General features: G+C 33.6%; 2 protein-coding genes across 2 annotated transcripts; both read right to left on the bottom strand.

The window, feature by feature from the left end:
* Positions 1–3,688: 3,688 nt before the first annotated feature.
* On the bottom strand, positions 3,689–6,820 carry LOC134721598 (uncharacterized). The gene is made up of 3 exons (XM_063584699.1): positions 6,681–6,820; positions 4,957–5,058; positions 3,689–4,255 (listed from the first exon to the last, which is right to left on the bottom strand). The coding sequence occupies exons 2-3, from the start codon at positions 5,039–5,041 to the stop codon at positions 4,011–4,013; spliced, it is 330 nt and encodes a 109-aa protein (XP_063440769.1). The 5' UTR covers positions 5,042–5,058; positions 6,681–6,820; the 3' UTR covers positions 3,689–4,010.
* Positions 6,821–10,324: 3,504 nt separating this feature from the next.
* On the bottom strand, positions 10,325–18,003 carry LOC134721587 (uncharacterized). The gene is made up of 4 exons (XM_063584688.1): positions 17,851–18,003; positions 14,449–14,596; positions 13,250–13,398; positions 10,325–10,848 (listed from the first exon to the last, which is right to left on the bottom strand). The coding sequence occupies exons 1-4, from the start codon at positions 17,903–17,905 to the stop codon at positions 10,493–10,495; spliced, it is 708 nt and encodes a 235-aa protein (XP_063440758.1). The 5' UTR covers positions 17,906–18,003; the 3' UTR covers positions 10,325–10,492.
* Positions 18,004–19,935: the final 1,932 nt, after the last annotated feature.

The following is a 19,935-nucleotide window of genomic DNA, read 5'->3' as shown; positions in this document are numbered from 1 at the left end:
ATTAAGTTAAACTTTTCAAAGTTAAAGTAAACTTGTCATACAACTTTAGGTCCACACCAATAGATATAGAATTTTTACTTTCAAAATGAAATGGTGTTTTATATGTCGAAAATTTTCACAAATTCTGTGAATGTATTGCACAGTCTCTATTTCAATGCATCATTCTGTAGTTAGGAACACATGCCGTCGTGAAGCACAACAGTTTTACACTTACTGTTTCTACATGTAAAGTTCCTTTTTGCAAAAATGACCAAAAACTAGCCTTAGAGTTAAGTCCCTGCTAAACTGAAGTCTTCATGTTTCAGCTCTTGACTTCCCAGTGAAGACATATTATTTGGTTTCACACATTTGCGGTATACAGTTACTTAATGAAAAAAAAGTTGAAAATCTCGTGAGCATCTTGACATCTACTCAATTGTTAACATATTTGAACTGCTTAGATATTTAAATGGCGTCAATAGACACATTGGAAAAGTCGCATTTTTTAACATACAATTTTCTATTTCATATGTTGAACAGACAGACTTGCCATCCATACAAATCTGACACTGTAATCCACAATGCCATCTGATAAATAAAATAATGTTTCAAAAATGATGATAATCTTCCCTATACAAAAAGGCATAACTAATCATTTTAAGCCATTGATGTCCCCCTAAAATGCACAGTATTTATAGTTTACATTCATAAAAATTACAGGAATTTTGTTTATTTAGATCGACCAAAAAGGTCATTTTTGTTCTTTAAATAAGATCATTTTTTTTCTTTTCTATTAGGTCCTTTCATCTCCTCTTCATCTTTTATCAGATATGAAATAACACCTTAACTGCATTTTTGAAAATTTACAATGTCCATCAAAAACAAGTGTGGTGTAAACAAACGTCAATGAGCTGCATCCTACAAACACAAATAACCAAAAGACTTGTGCAAGTTTGACGTAAAAAAATAGATGCGAGTTTCTTTCAATAAGACAGCATCCCAGCGACAAAATACAGGTAAGAATGAACTATTCAATTGGCTCATGCTACCAATTATTAATTTTTCTCCCTCGATTTTTTGGTATTTTCCGATACTAAAAATTTGTGTTTGCATACTGATGAAAATGGCATTTATGATTACACACTAAAAATCGTTAAATCCATCATTGTTTATTTCAGGCGTGTTCTACACCGCTCATTCCTTGAGTAACAAAAATCTATCAACTTGAGTTGATATTTCACTAGAGCAATGTTTTGCATCACAAATTGTTACTATATATTTTGCATTATGACTGTAGTATTTGCCGCTGGTCATGAAGCAGTTTCAGGGAAATAAATGATTTCTTCAATACCTTTACATCGATACTTTTAACCCCGAAGTATGATGAAAACGTCAATCAACTTTATGTTAAGAAAAATTAAAACATTAGCTTGCGAAACTCAACCAATTTATGACGGAACAATAACAGGACAGGTAAATCACACTAAAGAGTTAATACTACTAAGTAAAACAAATTTTGGCAGCTCATTATCTCCTTATATGAACTATGTATACAGATACAGTTTAGACATGCCTGATAAAAAGCATTTAGTTAAAGAGTTTTCTTTCAGAATACTTCTTTTTTTAGATATTTATTTTTCTTTTAAAATAATATCTGGTTATATGTTGTTCATCTCCTTATATACATAATTAAAGGCGGTACCCCGACGGTTCCAAAGATGGGGTACCAGGCTGTTCTAAAGATACCGGGAGATACCTCAACGGTTCTAAATATCATAGGCTACCGGGCGGTACCCTGACAGCTTTTTTAAGCTGTTCAGGGTTTGACCTCTGCAGGAAAATCTGGTTTGCTGTCTTTCTGACAGCCTCTTGTTTCAAAATCATTTAATCCTGATAGATCTAACATAAAAATGTACTGCGCTGTGTACAAGCAGATATTTGAAAATCTATAGCTGATTTAGAGATACCAATGCCCACACGAATATTCCATATTAACATATTAAATGCACACTAGGCCACACCAATTTGATTCCTTGTTCGACGGACCCGCCCGCACCTATTTTTTTTCAAAACAGATTTTTTTTATTTTTATTATATTCCCGCTTCCCGCATCCGGAAATGAAATCATGTCCATTTCCCGCACCGTTTTTTTTGTAAATATTATAAAAAGATCTCAACATTTGTTTTTTAAAATCACAGTCTAGCCTTTATATAACGATTTTAAACCTATCAGCACCCCACAACACTGTAAATATCTGCGAGAATATTTGTTTCAGCATGAAACCAATTTATTCCAAGCGGGAGTGCTACGATATATATAGAAATACCAGTACAGAACAAAACGTTGGTTTCTTTCCCCCTATCTTATATTTCCTATGAAAAAAATGTTCGTTGTTAAAATAAAGTACAAAGAACTTCTGAAGGATTTGCCTTCAACTGCAATTATAATGTATGGTGACGGTCATACCCGCTGCAGGTTTGCGCACCTGTCCTGGTTGATTCAGAGACTTGTCATTCAGCAGTTATCGTTTGTTGATGTGGTTCATTGGTAATTTCCCGTTTGGAAATATAATTTAGATCGTTGGTTTTCCTGTTCGAATTGTGTACAATACTAAGTGGTCACTTACAGCTTGCTGGTTGGTCTTGATCAAATCACTGTGTAAAAGGACGTACTTTGGCCTATGTTTGTTATTATCAGGTTGGGACCAACCCTCCCTCAGACAAGGGCCTTGAAGGGGTCATTTTACCATGTTTACTGTTCAGTCAATTGTAGAAAAGCAAATAGAAATACTAAGGATTTGTACAGTGCTACTATACAAAACATTTGACAACTTAGAATTTTTTACTCAAAAAGAGGAGAAATACATTATATGTTAAACAACTTTTCTTAAAGAGGGATGGGTCCACTTATTTTGAATAATTTTAAACTGTTAAAGTAAATGTGTTAACATGGTTAAAGTCTAGGAATATTACAAAATTCTTGGATATGTTTTGACCATTTAATACCAAATATTATAGTTCTTTGGGAAAATATAAGCCCTTTTGTACTTAAAGTGTTTTTACAAAAAAAATATACTAGAATCATATTCAAAACAGTGTGGTCCTGGCCATTGATTGACGACCTAAATTATCCCATTGACTGTGACAGATTAGGTGAACGTTAGTCTGTAACGACCATTGCTGACTTCTTACTTATTATAGAATTTAAACTGTGGGGTCACCAAAGGTTCTTAACGCCTTTAATAATAAAATAATTCGAAAAATTATTCAGGAATAACCTTTATGTTTTGATTTATATTATTGATATAAATCAACACATCGTATTATTCCGGATTCGTTTTTCGAATTGCTTTATTTAGGTGTTGAGAACCTTTGGTGACCCCACAGATGCAGTGTCTTTAAAAAGTACATAGTGAGCAGTGATTGTTACCGACAAACGTTCACCTAATCTGTCCCAGTCAATGGGATAATTTAGGTCGTCAATCAATGGCCAGGACCACACTGGTTTGAATATGATTCTATAACTTTAATATTTTGACCCCTCATAAAAGGGATATTCATAACATTAAGGGGTTGTTCTAAACCTGATTATGACTTGGATGGAGAATTGTCTCATTGTCAGTCACACATACATGGACCAGATTGAATTATTCAATTATTTCTTGTTGAACAGGGAAAAAATACTTCATAAATTAAAGAAATGTCAAGGTACATGTGATAAATCAAGTTTTAATAAAGTCAAAATCTACTATTTTATGTTTACAAAAAAAAATTATAATCGCTCGCCTTTACTTTTTTAGCTTCGCCTCAAAAATTTGCAAATTAAATATTTTTTTATTAAAATTTTCAAATCGCTCGCTCGCCCCAACTTTTGGAGTCCAAAAATCCGTAGAACAAGAAATTAAATTGGTGTGGCCCTAAGAACATTAAAAGCAAAATAATTTTACGAAACACTATTAATACATGTCATGAATAATTACAGAAAATGAATCTGATATGGTTTGTTTTATGGCACTTGTCAACGAGAAACATTAATATTTTGATACATTTTCACAGAATTCTTCCATAGAACATGTTCGTATAAATTCTCTGTTTGGTTTTACTCTTCTAGAACTGCCCATTTTAGACTTCCGAAAACTGTGTTTCTTCATACTTTTTACATTACTGTTTTTGTCAGGTTTTGAATCTTTGAAACTTTCAAATTTCCTATTCTTTTCTGGATCATTTTGTGTATCTGTAGTTTCCTGCCTGCCATATTTACCCAAAGTAAAAATTTCTGAAAAGACAAAAACGATCTAAATATTCTTTAATCAATCTTCAAATGGTCTCAAGTAAAGCCGAATTCGGACAAAAAATCAAAGCTTTGTTCGACGAAGACACCTTCTGCAATTTGAAATGACATCCGAAATTTCATAACAGCAAACACTCAAAACAATGTCCATATTCCCATGCCAGTGACGAAGTATTGCCTACTAGACTGGTGATACCCTCGACGACGAATAACAGTCCAATATCAGAGGAATCGTCGATACATTGGAAGAAATACATTTAACGGCAACAATCTATTGGTGCTCTCAATTGGTGCACGAGGCTAAAATGTTAGAGAATTCCAATCCTTATGCAAACACATGCGTAGAACTATGTAAAATCCCGATAAAAAAAATGCAGGGATTTGCACTTTACAAATAACGCTTGATGATTATAAATGATTTAACATGCCGATTTGAGTAGAATCGACAACTCAAAATTGATTTTTACAAGTATTTGTCTTTTGATCACATATCGTGTGTTTCTGCACTTTTACATCAATGGCTTTTATACTTTTTGCTTTGAGCATCCCTGTTAAAGGTAAACGAAAATAAGCGCTTCCAGCCAATATATAATTATAAACTGTCCTTTTGATTTTTTTCAATCAATATAATTTCAACATTTGCATAAATATAATAGAATTAAAGTCCTGTCTATCTAAAGTCTTACTACTATCTATAACAAAGTTCCTCTGTTTCATAAATGCATCTTCCTCGTCTACTGGATCGCTACAGCAACAACAATCGTTTCCCATTTCATTCCTAACTAGATCTTAAAAAAAATTAAGAATGTGTTCATAGTACATGGATGTCCCACTCGCACTATCAATTTTTATATTTAGTGGACAGTAAAACTGGTGTATAAACTCTAATTTAGCATTAAAATTAGAAAGATCATTACATAGGAAACATGTGTACTAAGTTTCAAGTTGATGGGACTTCAACTTTATCAAAAACTACCTTGACCAAAAACTTTAACATGATGCGGGTCAGACGGACGGACGGAAGAACGGACGAACACACAGACCATAAAACATAATTCCCCTCTTTTATATTATGTGGAGTATAAAAACAATGATTTTATTTTAAAAAGTAATAACGTTCAGTTTCAAAATGTTTTTTTCGACTGTTTAAAGTTGATCGTAAACAAAGAACTATTCGGTAAAACTACCATCAAATTAGGGTGTAAGATGTTTCTGTGAAATTTATCACAGTTGCATAATTTAGTTTGTGATTTTTATAAAGCTGCAACATTAAGTGTCCGTTCCGATTAGAACTACTCCCTACATTCTAATGAAAACTAATGATAACTTAACTCTACAAATATCAAACACCATATTTCTAACGCCTCCGTCAAAAATTATATTTAAATAATGACAACCACTTAAGATTTTAGTACAGTAACTTCATCCTTTAAATTTGAACAACATATAAATTGTGACAACAGGCACTTGATTAGGAGATGAGCAATCAGTTACAATTTTTTTTTTAATTATCAATTTCGGGGCCTCCTATAGCCGAATATCTGGTATAAGTTTTGTTTATTTTTGCAGGTGAGCTAACGTTGTTAACTTGTTAACAAGTCTTTTGGTCTTTGGTGGAAGGAGACTTGTCTCATTGGCAAACAAACCACATCTTCTTATTCTAATGCTTAAGTAATATAGCGACTGAGGAAGACAGTCCATCAGCAGAGTTTCTGACACAATGATTTTACTGCAAACGAGTTACAATGGTAAAAGTCCGTAGTCCAGTACTATACGCAGTGCAAACAAACTTATAACGCATTGAAATCTGTGACATCATTCATAAATATACACCACATAAAGAAGAAGTCAATGTCAAGATCACATCAATACAGTCTTAATTAGGTGTATGAAACTTTTGTTTTAAAATGTATTAATGTCTTAATTTTTGTTGTTTGTTTTTATCAAAAACTCAAAAAACATTGAGAATAGAAATGGGGAATGTGTCAAAGAGACAACAACCCGACCATAGAAAAAAAAACACAACAGCAGAAGGTCACCAACAGGTCTTCAATGAAGCGAGAAATTCCCGCACCGGAGGCGTCCTTCAGCTGGCCTCTTAACAAATATATACTATAGTTCAGTGATAATGAAACCCATACTAATTTCCAAATTGTACACAAGAAACTATAATTAAAATAATACAAGACTAACAAAGGCCAGCGGCTCCTGACTTGGGACAGGCGCAACAATGCGGCGGGGTTAAACATGTTTGTGAGATCTCAATCCTCCCCCTATACCTCTAGACAATGTAGAAAAGTAAACGCATAACAATACGCACATTAAAATTTAGTTCAAGAGAAGTCCGAGTCTGATGTCAGAAGAGATAACTAAAGAAAATAAACAAAATGACAATAATACATATACTTACTTAGAATTTGAACACAGTCCTATAAGATGTAAAATATAACGGATGTTGCTATTGTGAAAAGGAAAAGTGACAGAAGTTTATTTAAATGTTGACGTGAAAGTCTAGTATTTATATCCGTTGTTGGTTAACATTTATTTATACTTACTATACATGCTGTTCTCGTGACGAAAAATGAATATCGAATGTACTTTGTCATGTTAGTGTCCGTAAAATAATTATTAAGATACAGTGACTGACAGGCACTATGGTTTACATGCTAAATAAACTTTAAAAACGTGATGAGTTTAGGACAAACAGCGTGTTTAAATCAAAACCCAAATGATAATTGTCTTCGTAACGGAAGTAGTTTTGGCGTTTGTTAGGAAAACTGTATCTAACTATACACTAAACGAAACGAAGACTAGCATATATGAGTATTGTTCTATCAATAAGATGAAAGCTACCAATATTTTTGTTCAGATTAATTGACTTAAATGACTTCGGTTAGTAGAATTTAAGTTAGCTAACACTTAAATCCATACATTCGTTACTTTCACCATGAAAACAAGCGGTAATGCATGATTGCTTAACTTAATATGACGGTTAAGTACATGCATGGTATAAAATATTGTCGGTGTCTTACACAGGGTTGTGTCTTCATGCAATGTTAAGGATGACTATAGTAAAACACTTAAGAGATGTATGATTCCTATGAAATACCATCCACCATAGACCAAGAACGTGTATGGAACAACTATATATAGAACACCGTTTGGCTTCAACAATTTTAAAGTGCCAGTCTGCCTAAGAATCAGGCAGTGGTGAAAACATGATAAAAAAAAAACCCACCCAATTTGACATTGATTTCAGTTCATAATATGTAGTTATACACAAAAACAACACTCATTTCCATTTTCCATTCTGGTAATAGAAGATACAATTTCGTTGAAATGCACTAGAAATTAACGAATAAGGGGAGATAACTCTGTAATTTGCTATCATTCTAACCGATTTTCTAACCAAGTTATTTGATATTACCAGACACACACAAACGAAAGACTAATAATGTTTAACTAAGGGTGATGGTTAGTATTAAAAAGCATGATTAGCTCTGTGGTTTTTTTTCTAATCATGTTTTAATTTTTACCTAAATTGCCTGATTCTTACAAAGACTGGCACTTTAAAACAACCCAATATTCCGTTTAGTAGCTTGAGAGAGACACATAATAAATGTGGTGGGGGTGATCATGCCTGTGTGCGTTTTATCCTCTCTTAATATGTGACAGTGATGTATGATCAGCAGAACATCAGAACAAAATATAACAAGACTTGTACCTTCACATTTCCACGTTGAGCGAATAAAATAGACGAAGAAGGTACCTAAGGGACATTCCAAAGTTTTAATAAAAAGACAACGCCATACCAAACATGAAACTAGAATTATGGTCACAAAACACTACATAGAAAACAAAAGACTGACCAAAACGAATCCCAACAAAAACTAGAGATGATTTCATGTTGTCCCGAGTGATAAACATGTTCTGCATCACAAGTGGCACCAGTCAGTTCCACCCATGGTAAGTACAATGTTGATGAGTCTATTTCAGTGGTAAACAAACATACAAATTTTCTTCATAATGATCATGTGTACTTATTTTACTTTTTAAAATGTGACCACACACTGCCTTAAATAAAAAAAAAGCCGACTTCAAATCAAGCTAATACGAACAATGAACACTTCCCTTTCCTTGATACTAGTTTAATCCGTATTTATTTATGAAGATTAAATTTACAACAATAAAGTATCAAAATGTTACATGAAATTCAAATGTTCTAGATCTTGATATCTATTTATTTTCATGTGAAGCCTAATACCAAAATTTACGATAAAAGAGATGATTTTTCATTTCCTATTGTTAATTTTTTATTTTTAGATGGTGACGGTTTTTTTATCACCATCTAATGGTGTTTATATATCTTAACTTGTTCGAATCGCTCATGTGTGTAACAACGCATTTGATGTTATCGAAAGAAATTGTATAGGACTTAAAACAATATTGCGTCAGGACTTTCGATCTTCACAAGGTCATGTTTTTCTCTGGCTGTTTATGACGTCTTTACACTAAATCCATTTTATGTTGGATGTGTACGGATTGAGTGTTTAGTCTTAGAGGCATGATTTTTTTTATTAGTTGTTAGTGGCTTTGAACTAGCTCTCAGATAACTGCGAGTACTCTCAGATCTGTTCATTGTGTCTTTTTATGTCGGGATGTATAAGTACCCGGCCACGTCCACTTTTATTTTTTGTCTATCTGATGAGTTAAGCCTTTTTCAACTGATTTTAATAGTTCGTTTCTTATGTTGTACTGTTATACCACTGTCCCAGGTTAGGGGGAGGGTTAGGATCCCGCTAACATGTTTAACCCCGCCACATTATTGATGTATGTGCCTGTCCCAAGTCAGGAGCCTGTAATTCAGTGGTTGTCGTTTGTTTATGTGTTACATATTTGTTTTTCGTTCATTTTTTTACATAAATAAGGCCGTTAGTTTTCTCGTTTGAATTGTTTTACATTGTCTTATCGGGGCCTTTTATAGCTGACTATGCGGTATGGGCTTTGCTCATTGTTGAAGGCCGTACGGTGACCTATAGTTGTTAATATTTGTGTCATTTTGGTCTTTTGTGGATAGTTGTCTCATTGGTAATCATACCACATCTTCTTTTTTATATTGTCAATACATTCACTAAATTTTTATCATCGGTACAAGGACGTCATTTATAAATATAAATCGACGTTCAAACTCTGATACGTATCCAACCTTTTATGATGAATTGATATTATTAACATTTAACAGTGTCATATTATACCTTTAAAGCTAACATTTAAATAGACTTATTCAGTAAGGGATAAACTTTTTTGTAGTGACGTCACGATACTGTTGTCAAATAATTAGGATGGCATTTATTGAATAGATATTAATTTACTCATAGGGTCTTTGCATAAGAAATCAACACATTTGTTCTAAAACCAGTTTTTTTGTATGTTACGGGTTATGTTCTGTTCGCATATCTAGTGATGGTGTGATACTAAATACCTGGAGGAATTGTGCTTGATTTTCATACGATGAAGACTTAATCTTTTAATCAGTTAAACTGAGGTCTGGAGCCGGCATGTGTTCGGAGTAATTGCAAGTAGTCCTTTGTTATCTTATGCATCATTGTCAGTTTGCCTAGTTTCTACTGTTATCTATTCTGACATCGGACTCGGACTTCTTTTCAACTGAGTTCTTCTGTGTGTATTGCTGTGTGATTGTTAATTTTACATTGGCTAGAGGTATAAGGGACAAGACTTGGTTAACCCCGCCGTATTTTTGCGCCTGTACCCCAGAAACCTCTTTACCAGGCATTGTTATTCTTGTATGATTTTTAAATTTGGTTCATTTATATGTTTTGGTGTTAAGCTTGACGTTCATTTTCTCTGAACTAGTGCACATTTTTAGGGGCCAGCTGAAGCCTGCCTCCAGCTTCATGATTATCTCTCTTTGTTATATACTCATTGGAGGCTATGTGCCGTTTCTTGCTCTTTGGTCGGGTTGTTGTCTCTGACATTCTTACCGTTTCCATACTTCCACTTTTTGCCCTTTAACTATAGAAAACAAACACCAAGTACAACTTAACAAAACATTGGTGTATTATAAATATTTTTTTTAATAAAATATAACATAGTAACACCCTATCAAAATTCAGCAAACAGGTTATTTCAATAGAAAATATATTCCTAAAAACACACAAGTGCATATACATTTATTTTTTCTCAGGGACATTCTAATTTTGATCACTGCGGTTGAACTTCATTATTGACTAAATCCGCTTTACTAGTTGAATCGACATTTTCAACGTTACTTGTTGAATCGTCATTTTCAACGTTACTTGTTGAATCGATATTTTCAACGTTACTTGTTGAATCGATATTTTCAACGTTACTTGTGGAATCGACGTTTTCAACGTTACTTGTTGAATCGATATTTTCAACGTTACTTGTTAAATCGTCATTTTTAATTTTACTTGGGTAAACATTGTTTGTGGCGACAGCTTCATATGGTGGTGGTGGGTAGTTAAAGTTTACATCTCCTTCTGGCTGATATGCCGCTCCATCATAAGCTGGAACTGCAGGATATATTATTGGGCTTCCTGAAAATATAAAAAAAAGATCAATGTCAATAATTTCATATGACAGTTGTTGTCCATTCATTTGATTTTGCCATTTGATTCGGGACTTTCCGTTTTGAATTTTCTTCGGAGTTCAGCATTTTTGTAATTTGACTTTTCCTGTAGTGTTAGAAAAAATGTTGTTATATTTGAAAAAAATAATTGATTTTGTTTTGTATATTTCTATATAAAGACTGACACCGAACAGATACATTGTGTAACAACTAAAATTAAGAAACATAAAAAGAATTGAGTCCTTTTATATTTCATGTTATTCGAAGTTTTTTTCTTTCCAATTAACCTTGCATTGACGTAGGGAATGGAGAAAAGAGATATGTTATAATATTAAAATTATGAATAGCCAAAGACAAAATTTCAATATAACAGATGTATGTCTAATGTTCTTGGAATCAATTTAACACAAAGATACATTTCCAATTATCTTGGGTCAATTCAAAATTAGGTCAGCAGTGACACAGTGCCCGGAAAAATATATGAATAAAAATTATATATTTTTTTTTCTTTCATTTTTTTTACATAAATAAGGCCGTTAGTCTTCTCGTTTGAATTGTTTTACATTGTCTTATTGGGGCCTTTTATAGCTGACTATTGTCGGTATGGGCTTTGCTCATTGTTGAAGGCCGTACGGTGACCTGTAATTGTTAATGTTTCTGTCATTTTGGTCTTTTGTGGATAGTGGTCTAATTGGCAATCATACCACATCTTCTTTTTTATATATACTAGAACACACCCGTGATATCGCGGGTCCGTGACTGAATTAAAGTATATAACTATGCGCAAGACTTATTTTTGTATTAGTATTGTCATCTGATAAAGTCATGCCGATTATAAGATAGTTATCACAGTTTTCTCTGCTTTCAAATCTTTCTGTTTGACCCGTCTAACTGGAACTTATCAATTATTGGTAGTATTAATTATTTGGAAACAAAAGGTCCTGGGATGGAGTATTTTTTTAATCAACAGCATTGTCCTATATTAGTTTTAAATAAAGTTGAATTCTTTGATTAGCTGTTTTACGTCACTAACAAATTGAAAACTGTACCTATACGCCTTATTTTTAGTATTCGTATTGTTATCTTATAAAGTCTTACTGATTAAAATACTACAATAGGTAACAATTCAACAATTTAGTAGTGTCAACCCTGTGATTATGACCCGTGTATATAGCATATCCTGAATACACCGTTTGGTGGTGCGCCTGTCAAATGCGGAACGTACAGATAAGGTAATAGGTAACAGATGAATATACTATTGGTATCGGTATCTGACTCGACCCGGAACTTCTTAATTATTGGCAATATTAATTGCGTGGAAAACAAAAGGTCCTGGAGTGGTGTGATTTTTAATCTACACCCTTGTACTATATTAGTTATATATAAAGTTGAATTCTTTGATTCGTCGTTTTTACGTGATGACGGCTAACAAATTGGACCTCGTAATTTTAGTATTATAGATAGTCTTTAAATTTTTATTTTTTGAACTCAAATTAGGTCCTTTCTAGATGGCATATTCTCGTCGTCTTTTAAAAAATTGAAATATTAATAACTTATAATAAAAAGCGCTACTTATGATATGAATTTGTCAGTGTGCAAATCACGAGTTTCCCAGAAGTAATTAGACCATAAATATTCACAGGGCTGACGCCAAAAACTCATATCGGAAAAGATTATTTATCATTTGAAAGTTCAGAAGGTTTATCTTAAAAAAATGTTACCTAAGAAACTCCAGACAAGTTTATTTTTCGTGGTTTGTGGCAAGAGACAGATTGTCAATTAACTTACACCAGCAAAAAACAAATTATTCTAACTGTATGTAATAAATGGTTACTGCTGTTGACCTTCTGCTATTGTTTTTTCTATGGTCGGGTTGTTGTCTCTTTGACACATTCCCCATTTCCATTCTCAATTTTACTATTTGAAAGAGCTTTGAACAACTGTTACTGTGAGTACTCTCAGGTCAGTTCTTTGTGTCTTTTGTCTTTATGTTTTATATTTTTGTACTTTGTCACAATCTGATGAGTCAAGCCATTTCTACTTAACTTTCCGGAGCACCTGAGATCCACCCCAGTTTTCTATGTTGTGTTTTGTGTACTATTGTCATTTTATTTTTAGCCATGGCGTTGTCAGTTTTTTTTTAATCTATGAGTTTGACTATCCCTTTGTATCTTTCACTCCTTTTCTAACTGTTTTGACAGTTTGTTCTCATGTTGTTCTATACGCCACTGATTTGTGTCTGTGGAAGGTGGAGGGTTTTGTGTATGTGTCTGTCACAAGTCGGGAGCAAACAATTTAGAGCGTGTCGACTAACAATGTTCCTGAATGATTTAATTCGTTTTTGATATAATTGTGAAATAAATACCTACCTATAGTTGAAATACCAGTTGTTGCAAATACTGCTCTTCCCGTCCCCGTCCTTTTCCTGCATTTGGCGTGACAATAAATAATACAATATAGGAACAAACATATACCAAACACACCACCAACCACTCCACCTACTATTATACCCGCGTTCCTGAAAACAGAAATATAGAACTTGGTCGCCAATTATTCCACCTGCTCTGAAACCCTTTGCCCTGAAAACAGAAATATACCAACCAAGCCTCTAATTACTCAACCTGCCATTTAACCTTTGATCCGGAAAACAAAAGAAACTAACCAGGTCACAAATTACTTCAATTTCTATTTAACCCTTGTCATTGAAAATAGAATAAATCAAATAGCTCGCCTATTTATACACCTGCTCTTAAACCCTTGTTTCTGAAAACAGAACAAATCTACCAGGTCGCAAATTACTTCACCTGTTATTTTAAAAGTAAAGTTAACCCTTGTCCCTAAAAAAAACAGAAATATACCAACCAAGTATATTGTTTCGTTATACATATAAAGTGGTTTTTTTATTTCCTGTTTTATCGTTAAAAAACAATATTACGTTTTTAATTGATTATACCATATTAATATTAAAGGATTAGTCAAAAAGAGTAGAATTAACTAAAGGGAGCGAAAATAACATCACTTTTATCGTAGATTGCGGTTATGATTCCCGTGTGAAAACTGAATTATCCAAATTTAGTAAAACTATTGCTGTAAATATTAGATTTATTTTAAGTAAGTTCCCTAAGGGAGATTTTCTGTGCTGATTATTTAGAGCAAAACCCATCATCAAGGTTACAGCAAGCATTATTAAACTAACAATGAAATATAATTAAGACTGGTCTCTACAGAGATTAGTTTTTGCTTAATTACTATTCATGAACTAGTCGGATAGGGGCGCAATTGGTTCACATAGGAATGCCTATATCATGTTGATAAAAATTAAGGTTTAATGTCCCATAATTAATATTGTGTATAAAAATAAAGGGCGTGAGGGTGTATGTGTCAATAAAACAATAAGCCAGGGTCAATATACATAAAGCTATTTGAGTTAAGACCAATCGTAGTACTAATTTATAGTAGAACATACAGAAAAATCTGTCCGTTTGGAACAAATCTTAACTTTAAGTATTTTTATGTATATAGGCTCAGACATTAAAAAAGTAAGGTAACTGTAAGAGTCTATACGTACGTGGAATTCGAAGCAGAATCATTATTGTCATAACTGTAGTACCCATAATTATAATAGGACCGGTAAGAGCTATAGGATCTGTAAGATCTGTAAGATCTATACGAGTAATAAGATCTGTAGGATCTGTACGACTCGGAATATCCTACAACTAAATAATGACAAATTAGCATATGTATTTATATAAAGGTATATAGGATTTTTTTCTGAGACGAGTGCATGTGGAAACTACATAATGAAAAAAACAAATTTACGATTTTAAAATAACCAAACTACATCCTGAAAATCTCAAAATTACGATGCTGAAATCACAAAACTATAACTAGAGAATTACATAATTATAACTACAAAATCTCGCAATTATAACTTGAGAATTACAAAATTATGAAATGGAAATTACAAAACCAAACTAGAAAATATAATTACACTAGAAACAACTCAGTAAATCAGAGTTTCAGGACTTTTTACAGGAACTTGCATTTGTAAAGATCAACACTTTCGTTTTGGCATTCGTCACAACTCGGCCGATTCCGTACCTCATCTAGGAGAGTAGCGGAGTCAGCCGAGGATTGCCGATTGTTTGTTTAGGTAGATTATTTCAAAAGTGGTTTTGTGATACTTGGTTGCGAAGCTTATGTAAAATTTAGTTGCTAGGATACTGAAGATGCATCTACAAATTGATCACTAATGTGTTATCCTAGCTGTAGAACCATAACTCTATACATAATGGTCCTTTAACTCTTATTATGTTTTTGTCAAAATAGAATCATATTCAAAACAGTGTGGTCCTGGCCATTGATTGACGACCTAAATTATTCCATTGACTGTGGCAGATTAGGTGAACGTTAGTCTGTAACGACCATTGCTCACTTCTTACTTATTATAGAATTTAAAATGTGGGGTCACCAAAGGTTCTTAACGCCTTTAATAATAAAATAATTCGAAAAATTATTCAGGAATAACCTTTATGTTTTGATTTATATTATTGATATAAATGATCAACACATCGTATTATTCGTTTTTCGAATTGCTTTATTTAGGTGTTGAGAACCTTTGGTGACCCCACAGATTCAGTGTCTTTAAAAAGTACATAGGTAGGACTTGTTTCTAGCAAAAGGCTTACGCCGTTAGCCGTCGGCAAACCGGCATGACACTTGTTTGTAAAAATATTCAGCACTGCGCATGCCCGGCTTACGCCGCTCGAGCCGGTTTGATTTGACCGGCTAAGCGGCGAAAAACATGGCCGACTGTTGGAAGAAACGAACATGTGCATTTATAACTATTGTAAATCATCGCGAAATAGCCAAAATGCGCTAAAAACGGCATAAAACCTAACTAAACAAAATAACATTTGTATTTATATACTGTACTAGAATTGCCGAGGTTTCAGGGAAGATAAGTATTTGATCATAATTGAGATTTCTTTAATAAAATATTTCGTATTTCGTAACTAATTGCAGTCACCCTTTCTAAATAATTTATTTATTGTTATTATTATTATCATATTCATCCTGTTGTTAATTGTAAATAATTTATCAACGTATAGATGCTTTCTCGCTCGTGAGAACGTTTTTGTTAAAGTTGTGAAAGGTTTAATAAAATATCACAATTCAGTCTGTGAAAGGCTGGAATAGGCCATAACCTATTATAGCTGGTACTAATTGTCCTTTGGCAGCATTGTTAGATTTGCCGGTATATAAGCCGTTCCACTTGTTTCTCGCACGAAAGGCGTACGCCGTTCACATGACCGGCGCATGACCGGCTTACTAGAAACAAGTGCACCCAATTGATTGTTACCGACAAACGTTCACCTAATCTGTCCCAGTCAATGTGATATTTTAAGCTGGAGTCACACATTCACGATTTTTACTACCGTCCTCGACAGGACCATTCCCGATTATAATTTATCAAAAGTCTGATCAAGATCCTGTGAATCGAGGATGGAAATTCAAACTTAAATCAAAATTTGTAAAAAAAAGTAATTTGATCACGACAACAATCAGATAGTGTTCAGGAAGCGAGGATATTCAACCGTTTCTTAGCGAATTAGTCCCGATAATCCCGTTCTGAATCCGTTTCTAACCCGATTTGTATTTTTCGCCAGGTAAAATTCGACCGAGTATGTCACGACTTCGTCCCGACTCTATCAAACGTAATCCGACAGAGACCAGACAGTGACCAGACAGTGAACCGACGCTGACGGAAGTTATCCGTTGGAAAACTGTCGGCATATTCGGAATGATCAGGTACTGTCGGAACGTAATCTTATCACTGTCCGCTCTATCGCATTGCAAACGGCTTTGTCTGGTCTCAGTCGTATTGTATTCTGTAATTGTCGGGACTCTGACGTGGGTATCATTGATTAATTTCGTATTAATAACGGGACCTTTTCGGAACGGTTTCGGCAAAAAACGGTTCGCAATCGACAAGATCTGGATGCAATCTGGACTCAATCTGCAGAAAAACAAATATGAAAAATTACTCCAGATCATTCCCGTTCCACAAGACACCGTCCAGAATACACAAGACATTGTTCGGAATTTGATCCGATACAGCAGAATCTGTCACGACATAACCACGATTGTAATCCGACTAGACAAAATCGGCTGAGTTGTCCCGAATGTTACGGGACGCACCTAACTGTCGGGGTGCTTTGCCGAACTATTCGGACCCTTCCCGACCCGTAAGAATTTGTTACGAACTAAAACGACTGTGTTCAGACAATGATAGGACATTCCAGATAATTGAGGACACTGATCCGACTTTTACCCTTTTCGTGTCGTATTGCTGTCTGATCTCAAACGGGAGCAATAATCGGCAATGTGTGAACCCTGCATTAGGTCGTCAATCAATGGCCAGGACCACACTGTTTTGAATATGATTCTATATCACACATAACCTTAGAGACCTAGTGTTATCGATAGAATTGTTGCAATTGTATACTTTTTCAGGCGCAAATGATACCTTGTATCTTACAAACTATTGACAAAAACGTAACATTTGAGCTAGTCAAGAGTGCCAAAAAGACGAGTCGATTTTGACACAAACGTATTTTTCCCAACTTTATCAAATGTTATCAGTTATTCTGTTTGTATGTTCATGTATTCTTTGTTAGTCTTGTTTATTGTGTATTTTTCTGAGATTTAGTATGGTGCGGGTGCGGGAGTTTCTCGCTGCACTGAAGACCCATTGGTGGCCTTCGGCTGTTTTCTGCACTTTGTTCGGGTTGTTGTCTCTTTGACACATTCCCCATTTCCATTCTCAATTTTATCATGACATATAATTTTGAAATTAAACCATTAATTTTGTCATCGTTTGGATTTGGTAACTTCTAAATAAAATCTATCTTTAACATGGAAATTCCCTTGAAATTAAAGTCGATAAAATATGAAAACAAATACATACCTAAGAGAACAATGATGAAAGACAGCAAACTTGATGACAACGAAAACGGCTTCATCTTATGTAATTCAAATCAGATAACTAAATATAATGCGTTTTATGTAAATATCCGCCAACGAATCATTCGTCGGAAATTGGAAATAGGAAGGTTAATTTGTATTATTTGTACATATTATTAGTGATAAACAATTACAAAGTTGAATAAGCTAAGTGTATTTCCGTACATTCAAACCTATCTAAGTACTTGATATAGAAAATTACATGTTCAAGCTTCCGTATAAGTATAAATAATGACCATCACAGAAGCACACTAAACTCCAGATTTCACGATACAAAAAACAACACCTTTTTTTGATATACCTCATTTTGCCACGTTTTTCCATCGCTTTAAAATACCAAAATAAATATATATTCCCTATTTCAAATGAATAACTTAACTTACAAGATGTATACTTTTTTTTTACGAAAGCCAAATTACGAGAAAACTATCGCGTAACTACGAGATAAATAAATTATCGTGTTATTACGAGAAAATTATCACGTATTTACGAGATAAGACGTTTTTTATAACGTTATTACGACATAAGTATCTCGTAATTACGAGATAACCATTGATTTGTCTCATAACAACGAGATAATTATCTTGTAAATACGAGATAAATTATTTATCGCGAAATTACGAGAAAACTATCGCGTAATTACGAGAAAACTATTGTGTTATTTATAATCATTTTTTTTATCTCGTAATTACTTATCTAGTAATAACGAGATAATTATCGCGTTATTACGAGATAAAAAACTTCTTATCTCGTAATAACGCGATAGTTTTCTCGTAATTACGTGAAAATTTTCTCGTAATTAAGCGATAATTACGGACAGCTCATGTAGGTCAAAGCCATAAACAACTAATAAAAAAAATCGTGAATACTAACACTGTTTTCGTCCGACACTTGCCGGCAAAGTTGCTCATCCTGTTTATTTTTATTTTTTTTTATTTCAAACTCCTGTCCTGTCTTGTTTAAATTTCATTCAAGCTCTCCCCCTTTTTTCCCCTAAAAAAAAACAAATGGTAGCTCCTTTAAATGAGGCATATTAGATCCAAATCCTTCTTTCAACCAAGGGTGACTGGGGAATAGAAATATGGTCTTCTCCCCACCGGCAGTAAAACGCTTGCTTGAGCGACCGTAGGTGGCCTGTTTTAAGGGAAATTTTTTGTCCCTATTCAATATACCCTCATTTTCCAGTGGCAGCCGAAATTTCCCCAACTGTCATCCCTCATGGCCTCTATTATGACAAGTAAAATTGAGAATGGAAATGGGGAATGTGTCAAAGAGACAAAAACCCGACCACAGAAAAAACAACAGCAGAAGGTCTCCAACAGGTATTCAATGTAGCGAGAAATTCCCGCACCCGGAGGCCTACCTATTGTATTTATTGTGAACTTATTCTCGTCCGGAATATGCTTGAAATATTTGCCACTGTACGTTAGGTAAACAACAATCAATTAATTCTTTCAAGTAATTTACCAAAAAAAAAACAAAAAAAAACAACATTTTTCTACGTCGTCCAAGACAGTCACTCTGTAGTTTTGCATCAGTAAACTTCGATTTTTCTCTCTTGCTCATATACACACGTAATGAAATAGTCGAAGTACTCAGTATTTATATTAAAGATGCTCGAGATTTGCATTTGGACTTTTAAGTATGAAACCATGACACTTAGAGTTCAGCTGACACAACGCATATAGTGATTTTACCGATTACATATGTTATAATTTATTTAGTTTGTTCAATTCTTACATAAAACGTTATTATATTTTTTGTCATATATTTTGTTTCATAGAGTTAAAATGTACAATTATGATATAAAAACTATTTATTACCTTTTATTAATTTAAGTCATAAGAAACCTCAAATTAAAAAAAATAATGCATATGTTTTTTTATAACTCAATAGATAGTTTTCATTATAAAACATGTAAAACTTATGTACATATACTTTAAAAATTGTTTAATTTGTTCATATTTAGAAGTTTACCTTTTTTGATTGCTTCCCGACAAATTTTCCATATGCAAAGTGACCTCGGTGT

The sequence above is a fragment of the Mytilus trossulus genome, chromosome 1 (assembly GCF_036588685.1).
Source record: "Mytilus trossulus isolate FHL-02 chromosome 1, PNRI_Mtr1.1.1.hap1, whole genome shotgun sequence".
Lineage (NCBI taxonomy): Eukaryota > Metazoa > Mollusca > Bivalvia > Mytilida > Mytilidae > Mytilus > Mytilus trossulus.
Note: the sequence above shows the minus strand (reverse complement) of the source record. Positions and strands in the feature narration are given on the sequence as shown.

Excerpts from the sequence above, each read along its gene's own strand:
- LOC134721598 (XM_063584699.1), bottom strand. The coding sequence starts at position 5,041 with ATGGGAAACGATTGTTGTTGCTGTAGCGATCCAGTAGACGAGGAAGAT. Across the intron at positions 4,256-4,956 it reads GAACTTTGTTATAGATAGTA|AAATTTTTACTTTGGGTAAA; the intron begins GTAAGACTTTAG and ends TTGTCTTTTCAG.
- LOC134721587 (XM_063584688.1), bottom strand. The coding sequence starts at position 17,905 with ATGAAGCCGTTTTCGTTGTCATCAAGTTTGCTGTCTTTCATCATTGTT. Across the intron at positions 13,399-14,448 it reads GATTCTGCTTCGAATTCCAC|GAACGCGGGTATAATAGTAG; the intron begins GTACGTATAGAC and ends TTCTGTTTTCAG. Across the intron at positions 10,849-13,249 it reads AACTGGTATTTCAACTATAG|GAAGCCCAATAATATATCCT; the intron begins GTAGGTATTTAT and ends TTATATTTTCAG.